Below are 18,040 nucleotides of genomic sequence, written 5' to 3'. Positions count from 1 at the left end.
CCCGCATTAAAAAAGTTAATAACCGAAGATAATAAAAAATCATGTGTGTTTGACCTGTTACAACAACTGTGCAAGCATGATTTGCAAAAAGCTTTTACTAACATTAGCATACTGCTTTAAGCGTATACTGCACATTGCCGACGACTTCTGCAAGCTGCGAGCGGAGCTTCAGGAAACCGAAAATGATTAAAATCTATCTAGCCATTGAAAATAAACTGCCTATGAAATGAACTTTGAGGAGGTAATAGATTCTTTCGCAGTAAGGAAAGCACGCCGAACACCCCAGGGTCTATATTTCCGACCCGGGCCAAAAACTTGATAGTGCCCGCCCCCCACAATCTAACGTTTCAGGTATGACGTCAAAAATTAAAAAAAAATGATTTTTCAAAAACACGTTCATTTCGTAGCGCACATCTTTCTGAAAAGCTTGATGTATAAAACGCACATCTTCAAGGAAATGTAAGACATGTTATTTGGACGTAAGTATGCCAAAGTAAAGTGCAGTGCAATGCGCCTTCACACAACATTCTTCTATCGCACATCACTATATTTCGCTCTGTGGAATTCGGACGTGTATATTTTGTAATGGAAGCCATCAAACCTATATTCAGGACAGTGTAAATTAAAAACGTCCTGTGGTGCCTCTCCTGCTCACAGTCTCCCGGTTAAACATCCAACCTCCTTTAAAAAATCGCACAATAAAATACTGCGAGGCATTACTTGTAGCCGGGAAAATAGGAACTCCTCAGAAAATTTACACACTTTATTGGCTATTAGCTAATAACTTTCTCTTTTGTGTCACATAAAATGAAATATATGAAACATTAAACCAGTAAAGACAAGAGACAAGCAAGACAGTACACATTTCTTTAGTCCATAGGTCCCAGCATTTTTTCTCTCTAATCTTGCAACTCCTTTACACGGCTTGCTTTCCTTTCTGCGAAAGTTCATCAAACGGCAGTTATCCTGCGTTTATTTTCTAGTTAGGCGCTATTACGTGTTCATACCATGCGTTTTCCGCGCTATTTCGAGAATGGAACTTAAACTGGTTCCAACCGGGGCCTGTACAACTGGCCCTTAGTTGTATAGCGATCTTACAAAACTTTTCTGTCAAAATTTCAATTTATTGGACTCAACGAGACCATTAAATTGTAATATTTCTTATCTGTTATTCCCGTTAGCCGTTTGTTTCTAGTCTGGTAGTTTGAATCTATGATTTCGCTAATAATTAGAACAACACTGATCTTTCAAACACCCAGTCAACCACATAAACAAACGGCTATTGGTATTCACCCGTTCCGGTTTATGTGGCTCAACTACTATAGTAACGTCCCCTTTTGTCTGCGGCAAAGTTTCTTATTTCTAGATGCGACAGGGATTCCCCTGGCAGAGACATCACGCATTCGAAAATTATCTTATTGTGCATTCAGAAATAAACTTTGAATGTGTTAAAAATGTTCAAACACTAAATGGGATACGTTTCAAAATCATGTGAATAATGATATATTAACGTGCGCTGGTTGCTAGGCGCTTCGTGAAACAAGGTTCTTTTTTTCTTGAAGGTTCTTTTTCTCTTGGCGTCCCCTGAAATTGCTGGGCGAGGCAGATACCCCTGTTTGCCGTCCGATAGAAGAATGCTGTGTGAAGAGGCGTGGCACTGCACTTTGGCAAAGTTAAGACCAAATAATATGTCTTAAATTTCCTCAAACATATATGTTTTATACAGGGTGAGTCACTAACTGTTGCCACCAAGAATAACTCCGAAAGTATGACAGGACCTGAAAAGTTTGTGGGAGAAAAGTTGCATGGGACAACGGGGGCCATAATATGACGTTGGTTTTTTGTTGCTAGGATATGGTCAACTTCTTTTTTTTCTTTTTTTTAATGGGATGCTACAGTTTAGTGCTTATTTCCTGTTAGCGGCTATCGAGACGAATCCAATGATGTGTAACAGTAAGATCTTTGAAGGTCAACGAAGGTAAAAAAGGTGGCATGAGCGTTCATTTACAGAAGGTCTTCTAAGTGATGACCATTGGTATCAGTGCATTGCTGCAATCTTCTTATCATACACGTACTTCACAGTCTTACACAGGCCGAATCTTCGGCAGTAGATACGCAGGCAATGATGATGGTTATCTGTCCACAGTTATCACTTGGACGAGCGTACGCGTAACCGACACGACGCGGGTGATTGTTGATGATGCGGAAGCCGAATGGTCGAACGAGAGTTCTTACGCTCGTCACGTACACTCAGATATCTGGTACCAGTCCTTCCTGAGACCTGTAATAATATACCGCTGTTCATAAAAGTTAATTTACGGTTCACAGTTCTCACTCGTATGAGCGTGCGCGTAACCGTCGCGACGCAGCTGATTCTGATGATGTGGAAACGCGATGATTGAACGCATGTTCTCACGCTCTCTACAACACACTGGCACTTGATTGCTCTCCTTACTGGCTAAACCTTTTTGCTGATTCACATTAGTTTCATTCTGGGAGGCCAGAAACGACGCGGATGATTTATGTTGTACGGTACGACACGCAAACGGGTGGATACTCAAATACATTACCGGCAGCACTGCGCATATTTTAATTACTTCTTTATGCACTTTTCACTGAATCCACTTCCATATCTCATTACTTCACAATAATAGTACTTGCAGGCACACTTTAACTTCCATAATAATGCCTTTCTCACGCAGAGCTAGCCACAACACAACGTAGCAGCTTCCTGTACCGTGCTCGACTCTCAAAAGAAATAGTCGCTCGCAAAGATACTCCGCAACCCATCCAGCGGTATGACAATACGCTTACAACAGCATGTGACGTTTACAATTTTTTAACTTAAAAAGTACTTTTTTGAGCATTATTGGTTGCACGAGAAGTTTCCTACTAACTACGGAAGTGTGTCCATGTCTATGTCTAGGGCTAGTACAGTCGACGTGTGCGACGAGGATGGCGGGATTACCGAATAAAAAAAACTAAAACATACGCACTGCTGCTCGTATCTTCGACACGGACACAGATACAAGAAGGGCAATCGTGCTATTTAATTTCTCCCTGGTAGCTAAGCCACATTTGCTTCATACGTGATGGACAAAATGTTATTTGGGAAGGTCAAAACAAATGCATCTCTCTGTACGCTGCCTCACCACCATGACAGAATTAGAGGGTTATATGACCGCTTGGTTCTGCGTCATTGAGAGCAGTCCAGAGCTACCAGAGTCCTATTTTAAGAGAATGACAGAAATTGCGTCTAGCGAGTTTATGTTCTCGGTTGGTGTGCAAAATTCGGAAAACGATACGCGCTATCTATTGATAGCATTATAACGGTTGGTTTGCAGTGTGCACTGATAAGATTACAAACGAGGAAGTCACTCGCAGAATCGGAGAAGAAAGGTATATGTGAAAAACACTGATTACAAGATGGGACAAAATGATGGGATCTAGGACCGACTTCGAAGGTACCAGAAGCAGCCGTAGAGGGCAAAAACTGTAAGTGAAGACAGACTGGAATATAACGACTTATCAAGAGATGAAGAATTTGTCACGGGAGAGAAAGATCCATCTAATCTGTCTGATGAGACAAATGAAATTATGAATAAAGGGGCAGAGTATTTAACAAACGAAAGTAATTTTTATAGTCTGTGCCTGCCGATTTATTACACCGTCTACTTTTTTATAATTAAAAATTTTTTTTCCGTGGGGATGAAATGAGCCTTAGAAAATAATTTCGACTTTTATGGAAATTTATGGACATTGTCGAAACAGTTAGAGCTTAATAGTGCATTGAATTTAGGAATCAGCAAACTAATTGTGCCCCGAAGAAATTCCCAAAAATTGAGTAGCAGACCAGGAAGAAACTATATACTCCGATGAGCGAACAACACACTGAAAATATCCAGGGTAATAAGTCCATTAGACCTGATTACGGAAGGTGATCACGGGAGGTGACAGGAGAGACAATCTCAAAATTGTCATACAGCAAAAGAAGAGTACTATTTAAACAAGGTGAAACGTATACAAATTTACCAAATTCACATCAGTGGATGCGAGTGCGAGCTGTGTTTTTTATGAGTCTAAGTGTGTGTGTGTGTGTGTGTGTGTGTGTGATTTTGTGTGTGTTCTGTCGAGGACACGTCACGTATACGTCCTAAAGGAAAGAATACTGTTATTAAGATAGTGCATCTAGGGGTGGCTTGGGAAGGAATGCGACGACACATAGAAACAATCGAAATGTAACACACGAGTCGAATACATGGTTCTTAAGATCAGTAGCCTGATTTTTAAGGTTTTGGCGTACATTTTGGCTGCTCAAGGAGAATGGCCTAGAAGCCTCCACGTTTCTCTCCCAGGCAACATTAGGTTGTAGAAGTAGTTCAAAAACCAAGATCGCTTAAATGCTATTCAATGGACAACCGGTTTCAACACACTAAAGGTGCCATCATCGGATCTGAGTATAGATGAACATTAATAAACCATTTGGATATAACGATACAAATGGTTTATAATCTATATCCAGATCCGATTATGGCACCATTAGTGTGTTGAAATCGGTTATCCAGTAATCAGTATTTAAGCAATCTTGGCTTTTGAATTATTTCTACAACAGTGTGATCGCCCCACTATGCACTTATGTGTTCACTGCCAAACTTTAGGTTACTTGCTGTAGGATGGATGTATTTTCCTTTAAATGCAAATAAAAAAAAGGTATTTAAAATGAAAGCCTTGCTTAAAATTAATGTTATAATGACTTTATTAAACATTCAGTGTATTTTCTTTGACTCCACAGAATACAACAATTTTAATTCATTTTAACTATTTAACCAAAGACTGCTATAAATAAGCAAGTGGGCAACGTCTGGTAACGCTGATTCAAAAATTTAGGCAAATGCCAATCTTTCGAGAAACTAGAACAATAGACAGATGCAACATGCAACACTGGCAAGATTCAGTGATCGTTCAGTGCCGAGGTCGTATGTATAAGTGCTACATACGTTTCAGGAACGATGCATTGTCGTATCTATTGCCGAATAGCTGAAGGAACAAATATTGATTTATCTTGATAACATATGTCATTATGCCTGAGCTCAACAATAACAATCCCTTCTACAGTGAAATGGTTGGAGTGGGCGTTTTGTTGGCTAATTAGTGGCATCTTGCTCTTACTACCTTAAGTTAGTGATCGTACAAACATTAATAGGGTCTCACTGGGAGAGCTAGAGAATTGACATATGCAGCATGTCAACACATTTCGTCGCGATTATTACTGTCGGTGCTGTATGTACAGTTTACTATACACTTCTCGAGAATGATGAACTGTTGCGTCTCTTGCTGAAGACAAACGGGAATATGTCAGTTCAGTAATGGTCCCTCCTACGTAGGAAATGTGTGCGAGCTTTCCGATATGAATTGCTGAAACCTCTCTTATTCTGCTTCAGTGGGAACCTAAATCTAATTAGGAGTTATTCCACAGACTAACCTTGATCAGTTCCACCCTCCTGGCGAGGCCGACCACGTGGATGCCGTGCTTGAGCAGCTCCTGAGCGATAGCGGCGCCCATGCCGGAACTGGCGCCAGTAACCAGGGCCACGCGGCCAGCGTACTTCTCGATGCCCATGTCTGATGCTGCTGTATACTGCTGCTGCTGCTGCTGCTGCGACAACTGTCTACCGCTGGGCCTCTGAGCCTCTCCTTTAGCATCAACGGCTGCTATTTATAGAGCTGACCGCGGAGCGCTCAAGTTACGCAATTCTGCACTACAGCAGGCGACGTCTCTAAGGTCACGTGACCAAGCTGTTTAGATAAACCAGGCGCGAAGGCCATTCCTACCGCTGCCTGACAGAACAGCTGATCTTCGTGAATCAGTTACCCACCGTTGTATCCCTTTCCTTTATCAATACTATAACTGCTCTCTAGAAGCAAAGGAGTTACGACGTTCAGTTACTCGCACAGGCCAGCAAGATACTTGTAAGTAGGCTGTTTAGGTTTTTATATTGGTAACGCCACGTAGCGCTCTGTATGAAAATCACTGGCTGTGCTGTGTGCAGTCTGTGGCTGGTTAGCATTGTTGTAATATTCGCTATTGTAGTGTTGGGCAGTTGGATGTTAACAGCGCGTAGCGTTGCGCGGTTGGAGGTGAGCCGCCAGCAGTGGTGGATGTGGGGAGAGAAATGGCGGAGTTTTGAGAGCGAATGATCTGGACGTGTGTCCATCAGAGACGGTAAATTTGTAACACTGGATGCCATGAACTGCTATATGTATTATGACTTTTGAACACTTTTAAGGAAAATACATTGTTTGTTCTCTATCAAAATCTTTCATTTGCTAACTATGCCTACCAGTAGTTAGTGCCTTCAGTAGTTTGAATCTTTTATTTAGCTGGCAGTAGTTGCGCTCGCTGTATTGCAGTAGTTCGAGTAACGAAGATTTTTGTGAGGTAAGTGATTTGTGAAAGGTATAGGTTAATGTTAGTCAGGGCCATTCTTTTGTAGGGATTATTGAAAGTCAGATTGCGTTGTGCTAAAAATATTGTGTGTCAGTTTAGTGTTAATCAGAATAAGTAAAGAGAGTAATGTCCGAGTACGTTCAGTATTGCTCAGCTGTTTGAAAATCAAATAAAATAAGGTGTTTATCAGCACAGTAATTTATTAATTTTTCTAAGGGGACGTTTCATATGTCGACCCTTAGCCGAGGATACCTCACTGGAATCTTCTGATTTTTTCTTGTAGTTTGTGTAATTAGTGTAGCTATTGTTTATTGCTAGCGCGTAATTATAGAGAGAATTTCCTTTGTAGTTGTAGTTTTTCATTGTTGTACAGTAAAACAGTTGTGGCATGCATGTAGATTTGCACCAAGTATTTCGCAGCTGCGCTTGCAATTAACGAGATATTATTTTCAGTGCTATGTTAATGTGTTTTCTTATTTTGCTCTTCAAATTGTGCTTTTCTGTGTTATCGTGTGAAATATTGTGACAATAATGGCGTGTGAATAACGTAACACTGGACTCCAAAGTAAATTGAGAAATAATAGTGACGACGAGCGTAGCTTATCAGCACCACGGTGTAATGAATTAACAGACATTCAAAATAGTAATTTGGTAATTGTGCATAGGGAAATGGAGTGGGCGGCAAATAATGGCGTAGACAGTGAAACACATAGTGAACAGGGAAGCATTATCGATCGATCAGTCAGCAACAGCTCGCCTCAGGATTCCGAAATGACAGGACACAATCCTGCAAATACTGTAGATCCAGGTTTTGCGTCCTCACCGCTTTCTCAAATAAGAAACGTCCCCTTAGAAAAATTAATGAATTACTGTGCTGATAAACATCTTATGTTATTTGATTTTCAAACAGCTGAGCAAAACTGAACGTTCTCAGACATTACTCTCTTTATTCTGATCAACACTAAACTGGCGCACAACATTTTTAGCGCAACACAATCTGACTTTCAATAATCCCTACAAAAGAATGGCCCTGACTAACATTAATCTATACCTTTCACAAATCACTTACCTCACAAAAATCTTCATTACTCGAACTACAGCAATACAGCGAGCGCCACTACTGCCAGCTAGATAAAAGATTCAAACTACTGAAGGCACTAACTACTGGTAGGCATAGTTAGCAAATGAAAGATTTTGATAGAGAACAAACAATGTATTTACCTTAAAAGTGTTCAAAAGTCATAATATATATAGCAGTTCATGGCATCCAGTCTTACAAATTTACTGTCTGATAGACACACGTCCAGATCATTCGCTCTCAAAACTCCGCCATTTCTCTCCCCACATCCACCACTGCTGGCGGCTCACCTCCAACTGCGCAACGCTACGCGCTGTTAACATCCAACTGCCCAACACTACAATAGCAAATATTACAACAATGCTAACCAGCCACAGACTGTACACAGCACAGCCAGTGATTTTCATACAGAGCGCTACGTGGCGTTACCAATATAAAAACCTGAACAGCCTACTTACATACTTTGTGGGATCAACAGTTACTTCGTAAATTAAATTTATGCTAAACCCATATATCTTACTAGCTGACAAACCCAACACTACCCACGTATTTATTTTGCCAATTTTCTATTAGAAACAAAAAAAAAAGAACCCTTCTAGTAGTGCAGTATCGAAAAAATTTCGTTTCAATTAATTCGTGAAAACACCTTTGAAATTATGCAGTAGACTCGGTGTGAGATCATCCCAGACAGTTCCTGCACGCTGGGCGCAGCTGTTTCGCCTGTTTACAAAGGATTTTGTAAATGTCTGTACAGCAACGACTCTCCTCTTCATAGCTCTATAGACGGTTTTTACTTTCGCCTATACCCGTTTGCTCTTCGTAGTTGAAAGTTGTCAAAAGCGCTGCCAGGTATGACGGATTTCCTTGATTCGACGCTAGGAGCGTCTTAGTAGTACAGAATAAATGTATTAAAGCTTCATGCATGTTGTGCATTTTTTCCCACATCTCAGTGTTTATGACATCATATCTCTTGAATTACGTGTCGTACAACGATAGATTTGTGCAGGTACATTCAGTGACGTATGTGGATACTCTCTACGAAATATGTTGCGAATAGAGTTAGTAGCAGAGCAGTAATAAATTTAAACATCATACTCAATATGGTAGTTTTTCACGCATGTGTGTTTATGACTTCATATCTCTTGGTATGACTTTGTAGGTCATTTAGCGACATATGTGGATGGTTTATGCGAAAGTTATTGCGAATATAGTTAGTAGCACAGAAGTAATTAATTCAGACGTCATGCACGATGCGTCCAGTCATGCGTACCTATTTTTACACCGTCCAGTAAATCGTCCAGCTGTTATCCTTCCGCCTGTGAACTCCAGTAAGCAACCCTCTATTTGACGTAAGAACCCGTGAGTTCCTACTTAAAATGTACGCACCGACGTACTAGTGGGTTCAACAGAGTAGCACTCTGTTCTGCTACACGGGATGTCGGAATGTCAATTTTACCGACTATAACCTTGAGAGGAACCCAGGCAACCCTTTGGTTTCTCCGCCTCGCTAGCTGTGCCTTCGGCAATGCGGATTGATAAACGAAAGGATTTGCTTTCGATTCCCGGCCGTACCGGCGATTTCTTTCTTACTTTTGTATCGTCATAATTGGATGGCTGTATGGGCGCCTCCTGAAAAAAAAAAAAAAAAAAAAAAAACAGCTTCGTTATGAGAATAGTGACAGTAATTCCCCCCCGCCCCAACGTGTCGTATTCGACATCTTCCGATATTTCGACAGAAGAACATCGCCTCATTTTCAAACCATAAAATTTCTGAGTAATTTAGTGTAACGGAACCTGTAGTGTCGGGTGGCTCGTTACAAAGTAATAAAGTAGTTACGATTTATTTGGTTTGTTAACGAAATTACATTTGTTTCTGTGAAAATATCTTTACAGTGGAAAAGCCTGAAAAATACGATCACTAAACGTACAACACAAAACAGGTCTTTTTAAAATTTATGTTTGGGATTGAAAATGCGTGAGGTCAAGATCGCACATGAAATCTTCTTTATTTGGACTGATTACTAGTTTTGGCTAAAAACCTAGATATCTTCAGAGAATAAACATTTTTGATTAGTATTAGTGCCATTACGGCTTCAAAAATCGTTAAAAAAGTTCTTATAATAACAACATCCATACGAGACATAATTAAAAACAGCTTTTCATCGCTCGTGGCCAGTGCAATTGAACGATGGTTATAAAACAAAGAAGGCATCAAGCGATTACAACTTAGTAACTGATACAAACAGTACTTACATCAGAGCGTAATAGAGACAATCGTACATATGTTGCTGTAACGTAGTACAAGTGAATAGAGCGGCAGCTGATGGCCTTTACAACGTCCAACACGCAATGTTTGGCGTATATACATGTTTATACAGATCGCATACTTCCTGGCTGACAATGTCAACAAACTTGACAGGACAGAGTATTGCAACAACTCTCAGATGCAAAACTACAGTGATGTGGTTCCCGCCGTTGCGGCTAACAACTCAGCATGTATCCGCTGTGCCGCTCCTCCATAGCATTCAGTTAAACCCTTTACGAAGTGCGTATCGGGTGACTCTGCAATAGTAACCCTATCCATACATCCGTGTAAAGCTGTTAACATGCAACTAACAATGCCCGAAAAACAAACAAGAGACAAAACCGTGCAGTACTGAACGAATGGTTGAGAGAGAAAATTAAAATTCGAATTACTATTTTCAAGAGGAAATACCTTGAGTGAAAGGATCAAATTGTTTAGAAACAAGATATACAGCGCATAGAGTCGACATCTAAGCTGCTATACGGATAAAAACATGTTCAAATGTGTATGGATTCCTATGGGACCAAACTTCTGAGGTCATCGGTCCTTAGACTTACACACTACTTCAAATGGTTCAAATGGCTCTGAGCACTATGGGACTTGACAACTAAGGTCATCAGTCCCCTAGAACTTAGAACTACTTAAACCTAACTAACCTAAGGGCATCACACACATCCATGCCTGAGGCAGGATTCGAACCTGCGACCGTAGCGGTCGCGCGGTTCCAGACGGAAGCGCCTTTAACCGCTTGGCCACACCGGCCGGCTACACACTACTTAAACTAACTTATACTAAGAACAACACACACACCTATGTCCGAAGGAGGACTCGAACCTCCAGTGCGAGGGGCCGCGCAATCAACGACGTGTTATGCGGATATTCTCAGTACAATACAGATAAACGACGATAAGAAATCAAACGAAACGCAATTACTCTGTAACGAGCCACCAGGGACCTCTTTTTCTGCAAGATAAATACCCCTGAACAACCTCTAAAACTTTGTTAGCTGAGTTCGGTTTCAACCTGTATATGGTACACGAAAATAAGAAAGTCGTAAGTAATGAGGAGCAGTAGAAATGAGATAAGCGATAAACAGCTAAATTTGGACCACGCTGTAAAAGGATGAAGGAATTTTCCCACCTTGGAAGCAAATTAATACAAGACCGACGAACTAAGGGGCACATAAAAAGCAGACTTGCACAAGCAAAGGGGGAATTCCTGGCCAAAAGAAGCCTTCTTCTATTCAAGACAGGCTTTGATTTGAGGAAGAAATTTTTGAGAATGTACGTTTACGTTTCTAGTGCAGGACTGTATGGTAGTGTGTAGGTCACCTAACCAACCTAGGGTGGGTTTAAGACATTTTTTTATTATTTTTAGACGTTTCCACTTATTTTTCGTATGTAATCTTCGAATGCAATTCGTTATGGCCTACATGCCGGATAGGATCATCGCTTCAGCAGCGGTCGTTTGCTGCCTTTGAATGTGCCGAACAACAAGCCACTATGCACCGCTTTTAACAGCCTATAGGGAGCGAGGGACAAAGATCACGTGCTGACTGCCAGCCATCGCCAGAATGTTGAGCAGTGACTGGACGCTCTTTCTGCGTCCGGCTTTCAGCTGCCTCTGTTGTGAACTTCTCCTCTCTCTCTTGTTTGTTCAGATTTTGTTCCGACAGAAAGGTTACGTTCTTCTATGAGCAGCTTGACTGGCTAACGGCCTCTCAAACTGACTAGGGAGCGCTCAAAAGTATTCCGAATCAGAGAATATAGTAATTTGGCTGCTTTTATTAAAAAGAATTTGCTTCAGATGGTCGTATTCTAGACTATCCTGACCAGTACGCACTCTGACTGCCACAGTAGTGAATCATGGATTGTGGGAACATCACAAAAGATGTGGTGCTATTCAAGGATGTTAAGAATTACATGAACGACCGTGTGTTTGCAAGTCGTTGGTGCAACCCACTGTACATTTTTCCATATTTTTCCATATTAGGATGTCACCCGGTACACCATTCGGTTAACGCCGTACAGCAGAATACTACACTCCACTATGTGAACAAAAGTATCTGGACACCAGCAAAACATACGTTTTTGATATTAGGTGCATTGTGCTGCCACCTACTGCCAGGTACTCCATATCAGCGACCATAGTAGTCATTAGACATCGTGAGAGAGCAGAATGGGGCGCTCCGCGGAACTCACGGACTTCGAAGGTGGTCAGGCGATTGGGTGTAACTTGTGTCACACGTCTGTACGAGAGATTTGCACACTCCTAAACATCCCTAGGTCCACTGTTTCCGAAGTGACAGTGAAGAGGAAACGTGAAGGGACACGTACAGCACAAAAGTGTACAGGCCGACCTCGTCTGTTGACTGACAGACACCGCCGACAGTTGAATACGGTCGTAATGTGTAATAGACAGACATCTATCCAGATCATCACAGAGGAATTCCAAACTGCATCAGGATCCACTGCAAGTACTATGACAGTTAGATGAGAAAACTTGGATTTCATGATCGAGCGGCTGCTCATAAGTCACACATCACGCCGGTAAATGCCAAACGACGCCTCGATTGGTGTAAGGAGCGTAAACATTGGACGATTGAACTGTGGGAAAACGTTGTGTGGAGTGACGAATCACGGTATATAATGTAGCGATCCGATGGCAGGGTGTGAGTATGCCGAATGCCGGGTTAAAGTCATCTGCCAGCGTGTGTAGCGCCAACAGTAAAATTCGGCGGCGGTGGTGTTATGGTGTGGTCGTGTTTTTCATGGAGGGGGCTTGCACCCCTCGTTGTTTTGCGTGGCACTATCACAGCACAGGCCTACATCGATGTTTTAAGCAACTTCTTGCTTCCCAAAGAGCAATTCGGGGATGGCGATTGCATCTTTCAACACTATGGAGCACCTGTTCGTAATGCACTGCCTGTGGCGGAGTGGTTACACGACAATAACATCCCTGTAATTTACTGGCCTGAACAGAGTTCTGACCTGAATCCTATAGAACACCTTTGGGTTGTTTTGGAACGCCGACTTCGTGACAGGCCTCACCGACCGACATCGATACCTCTCCTCAGTGCAGCACTCCGTGAAGAACGGGCTGCCATTCCCCAAGAAACCTTCGAGCACCTTATTGAACGTATGCCTGCGAGAGTGGAAACTGTCCCCAAGGCTAAGGGTGGGCCAACACATATTGAATTCCAGCATTACCGATGGAGGGCGCCACGAGTTTGTAAGTCATTTTCATCCAGGTGTCCTGATACTTTAGATCAAATAGTGTAAGTGATCAAGAGAATAAGGACAAGCCTATGTACGGCGGAAGTGACCACAAATGTCGCGAGAAGTACAGCCGCCAGTACGCTAGGAAGCGGGGCGCACTGTGTAGTCAGTAGAGAGGCGGCAATAGAAGAATGGGTCGGTCTGGAGAGCTCCGTCACTTCGAAAGCAGAGTAGTGATTGTATCTGCCTAGAGTAAGAACTCCATCAGACACTTCACCCTTTCTAAAGCTGCTAATTCGACTGTTGGTGCTGTGACTGAAGTGGTAACGTGAAGGAACAGCCACAGCCAGCCAAGATCTCATGTGCAGAAGAGGATTGCGGAGGGTGGTAGTAAAGATAGCTTGACACCAGCGAGAGGAATCATTCGTGTGTTTTAAAGTACCACCAGCTGTCGGGCTAGCACAATAACTGTGCGTATGGAGTTAAAAAGAATGGGGTACAATGGTCGTGCACATTCTCATAGGCCACTTATTTCTGTAGTTAGTTTTAAGTGACACTTGAGGTGGTCTAAAAAGCGATTCCACTGGATACAGACAATTCGGAGTGATGAATCACGCTACACTATGTGATCAAAAGTATCCGGCCACCTGGAAGAAAATGACAAACAATTTTGTGGCGCCCTCCATTGGTAATGCTGCAATTCAGTATGTGTTGTCCCACCCTTATCCTTGATGACAGCTTCCACTTTCGCAGGCATACGTTCAGTCAGGTACTCGAAGGTTTCTTGGGGAACGGCAGTCTATTCTTCACGGAGTGCTGCTCTGAGAATAGGTAACGATGTCGGTCGGTGCGGCCTGGCACGATGTCGACGTTCCAAAACAACGCAAAGGTGTTCTATAGGATTCAGGTCAGGACTCTGTGCAGGCCAGTCCATTACAGGTATGTTATTGTCGTGTAACCACACCGCCACAGGCCGTGCATTATGCATATTTTCTCACGTGATTGTCATAGTACTTGCAGTGGATCCTGATGCAGTTTGGAATTCCTGTGTGATGCTCTGGATACAAACTACGACCCTATTCAACTGTCGGCGGTGTCTGTCAGTCAACTGACGAGGTCGGCCTGTACGCTTTTGTGCTGTACGTGTCCCTTCACGTTTCCACTTCACTATCACATCGGAAACTGTAGACCTAGGGATGGTTAGGATCGTGGAATTCTCGCGTACAGACGTATGACACAAGTGACACCCAACGACCTTGTATGTAGGTTGTTTAGGTTTTTATGTTGGTAACGCCACGTACCGCTTTGTATGAAAATCACTGACTGTGCTGTGTGCAGCCTGTCTCGTTTGCATTCTTGGAATATTTGCTATTGTAGTGTTGGGCAGTTGGATGTTAACAGCGCGTAGCGTTGCGCAGTTGGAGGTGAGCCGCCAGCAGTGGTGGATGTGGGGAGAGAGGTGGCAGAATTTTGAAAGCGGACGATCTGGACGTGTGTCCATCAGAAAGAGTAAGTTTGTAATATGAACTCATATATATATGATGACTTTTGAACATTATTAAGGTAAATACATTGTTTGTTCTCTATCAAAATCTTTCACTTGCTAACTATGTCGATCAGTAGTTAGTACCTTCAGTAGTTAGAATCTTTTATTTAGCTGGAAGTATTGGCGCTCGCTGTATTGCAGTAGTTCGAGTAACGAAGATTTTTGTGAGGTAAGTGATTCATGAAAGGTATAGGTTATTGTTAGTCAGGGCCATTCTTTTGTAGGGATTTTTTAAAGTCAGATTGCGTTGCGCTAAAAATATTGTGTGCCAGTCTAGTGTTGATCAGAATAAGTAAAGAGAGTAATGTCTGAGTACGTTCAGTTTTGCTCAGCTGTTTGAAAATCAAATAACGCAAGGGGTTAACCAGTACAGTCAGTCATTAATTTTTCTAAGGGGACGTTTCAACCTGACCAGGTTCGAAGTCCGTGACTTCGGCGGAGCGCCCCATTCTGCTCCCTCACGATGTCTAATTACTACTGAGGTCACTGATATGAAGTACCCGGCAGTAGGTGGCATCACAATGCACCTAGTATGAAAAACATATGTTTTGGGGGGGGGGGGGGGGGGTGTTAGGATACTTTTGATCACATAGTGTACATCGTTTGGCAATCTGATGGAAAGGTTCGGGTTTAGTGAATGCCTGCATACCGTTACCTGCCATCATACGAACAGTTCGAACAGTGAAGCAGGGAGGAGGTGATGTTACAATATGAGGATTTCTTTGTCGGTTAGTTAGTGGCCATGTCATTGCGCTTAATACGCTAAATGCGGGTAGATATGAACACAGTTCACAGCGTTCTGCGCAGTACAGGAAGAGTTTGGATAGGGGACGATGATTGTATCAGTATGACAATGCACCTTTTCATAAAGCTGCATCCGTGAGGCAATGGTTTGTGGACAGCAACATTCATGAAATGCAGTCACCTGCCCGGAGTCCCGCCCTGAAACTAACTGAAGACTTTTCAGTTGAATTAAAATATCGACTTTTCCCCCACACCCCAGCGGCAAACGTCATTACTTTCTTTGGTTTCGGCTTTTGAGGAAGAATGGGCTGCCATTTGTCTACAGACATTTAGACACCTTACTGAAAGTGTCCCCAGCGGATTTTAAACCAAGGAAATGGGTGGGCACACCCCATGTTAATGTCCAGTGACTGTTGTCCTCCGTATTCTTTCGACCAGTCAGTGTATCTTTGTCATTCCACATATGAAAAATTCCACTGTTTCAATCGTTCACACCATATGTAATCACTAAAGCACACACTGAAAACAATGCACACGGAATGGCTGATCTAGAAGGCAGCTGCCTGAAAATAGCATCACACAGGACTAAGCACAGAGACAAATGCAGGCAACATGAAATGGGTAGTTAACATTAGTAATATTAGTGATGAAGGGACCTCATACTCTGGCGATCTTCGATTTCCTTCATAACCATTTGAAGGTCAGTGCGCGAATATCAATTTCCTAAACCAGTACGACGCAATTATCAAAAAACTCGAAAAAATTGCTTATGGAAATTAATAGATTTCCGACCTCCGTTAACTAAAACATGTTTCCTGATTGTTAGCTAATTTGATGGTAGTTGAGGGTGTGGCATATTAGTCTAATAATCGTAAAGCAGTAGGTTCGAATCTCGTTGGTAGCAACTTATATTTACTTTCGTTTAAATGTCGTATTTTTTAACAAATGAGAATTTTAGTAAACAAGTATTGAATCATTTTAATAAAAAATAACATATTTCTATTTTTAAATATTAACAGCTCGACGCGCAAGTCGCCGAAGTGGCATCAACTCGAATGACGTGCACCAGGCGAACGGTCTACCCGACGGGAGGCCCTAGCCACACGACGATATTAATATCAACAGCGCAAATTTCGAGTATCTATAGTAGATTAAATAAGGCATAAAAATGAAGCAGATCAAATAGGAAATAAAATACTTTCTTATTTTTAGAGACTGATAAATATTATTGAAATACGTAATTTTTTCATTACTCGTCAATAAGGTATTTCGCACTTCTGTCAAATTCTGATGCTGTAGTCTTCTTGTGGAAACACTTATTAGTTAAAATCTCAAATATTTGTACATTGTTAGTTAGTTTGATTAAATTAAGTAGCCGCCTTCAGATCACTTAGTATAGATCCTACAATTACTACAAAGTGGTACAAGTACTGCTTTGTTCTAAGTGATCTGAAGATGGTGGTTCTGAGTGCTCTGAAGATGGCAAATTACTTTGCTGAAACTAAGTATCAATGTACAAATGATTTTCTGAACTAAGTTATCGATGTACAAATATTTGCTATCTTCGCTAATGAAGTGCCCCCACAAGAAGACTACACCGCTGATATAAATCGCCGCCTACAGCGTTGGTATTGTCAGGCAGTTGTATCAAATGTTAATTTCCTTCTGTGCATTTGAGCCGTGCACTTGTTAGAATCGATTCATCCCAGTCATGAAACTTATTTCCTCGACATTTCCAAGTGATATGTCGTTCGGCGTTTCGCGATAGGGTGCCGAGTCGCTTGCCGAACTCACCTGACAACATGCGCACTCCTCCCAGCTCAGAAATGTTTGTGTAGTGCTCGGTAGAGCAAGTGGGTCTCTCACCGACGGAGGTCCGAAGCATCGTACTATCGGTGTCTGTGGAAACGCTGTGCAAACGACAGTTGAAGAATTGCTGTTTCCTTCATCTTGTGTAGTCGCGACTTTGCGTCTTCGGAGATGGCACGTTTCTCGTTTTGGCCACCTTGCTTATAGATGCCGTGGTGCCATTATTTACTTACATCCAGGACTGGGAATACATAGGAAACAATGTGCATACGGGAGTTGAAGAATCATTGCCTCCGTCTGCCCCCATGGTCGACGATGTTCAGCTGTGTGTGAAATCTTATGGGACTTAACTGCTAAGGTCATCAGTCCCGAAGCTTACACACTACTTAACCTAAATTATCCTAAGGACAAACACACACACCCATGCGCGAGGGAGGACTCGAACCTCCGCGGGGACCAGCCGCACAGTCCATGACTGCAGCGCCCTAGACCGCTCGGCTAAACCCGCGCAGCCCTACGCTCGGGTGACTGTGCTTTCGGAGTCTGCGCGTTTCTTACTTCTGCTGCCCTGATTGTGGTTATTATGCTGTAGGGATTAACTGACAAGCAACGCACAGGCATATCAAGAAAACGGTGAGCACCTTTGTTACTTGTAGCTGAAGAATCTAACAGAGTGTTGCCACTCGCTGCATCCCATGTTCCTTGAGCGAGGTTCACTTTGGTTTCTCGCTTAGAACGCCGCTTACGTTTCTCCAATGACAGTTAAATTTGTCCTAGACCTTTACGTGGATCAGCATTCCATCTCGTAGTTCATGTCCGAGTTACTTTGAGCCTACTTATAAAGGGCAAACAGAATTTTATTTTTGAATAATGATCGTTTTCTCACGCCCGG

General features: G+C 42.3%; 1 protein-coding gene across 1 annotated transcript in view; it reads right to left on the bottom strand.

Annotated features, from left to right (window-relative positions):
• LOC124775932 (farnesol dehydrogenase-like) overlaps window positions 1–17,224 on the bottom strand; it is a 69,364-nt gene extending 52,140 nt beyond the window's left edge. The window contains exons 1-2 of the mRNA XM_047250776.1: window positions 17,134–17,224; window positions 5,483–5,712 (exon numbers count right to left, since the gene is read on the bottom strand). Coding sequence (XP_047106732.1) covers window positions 5,483–5,712; window positions 17,134–17,224 — 321 coding nt within the window. The remainder of the gene's footprint in view (window positions 1–5,482; window positions 5,713–17,133) is intronic.
• Between the last annotated feature and the right edge of the window lie 816 nt (window positions 17,225–18,040).

This window comes from Schistocerca piceifrons, chromosome 2, assembly GCF_021461385.2.
Source record: "Schistocerca piceifrons isolate TAMUIC-IGC-003096 chromosome 2, iqSchPice1.1, whole genome shotgun sequence".
Classification (NCBI taxonomy): domain Eukaryota; kingdom Metazoa; phylum Arthropoda; class Insecta; order Orthoptera; family Acrididae; genus Schistocerca; species Schistocerca piceifrons.
The sequence above is the reverse complement of the archived record's forward strand: the minus strand, read 5'-3'. Positions and strand labels throughout refer to the sequence as shown.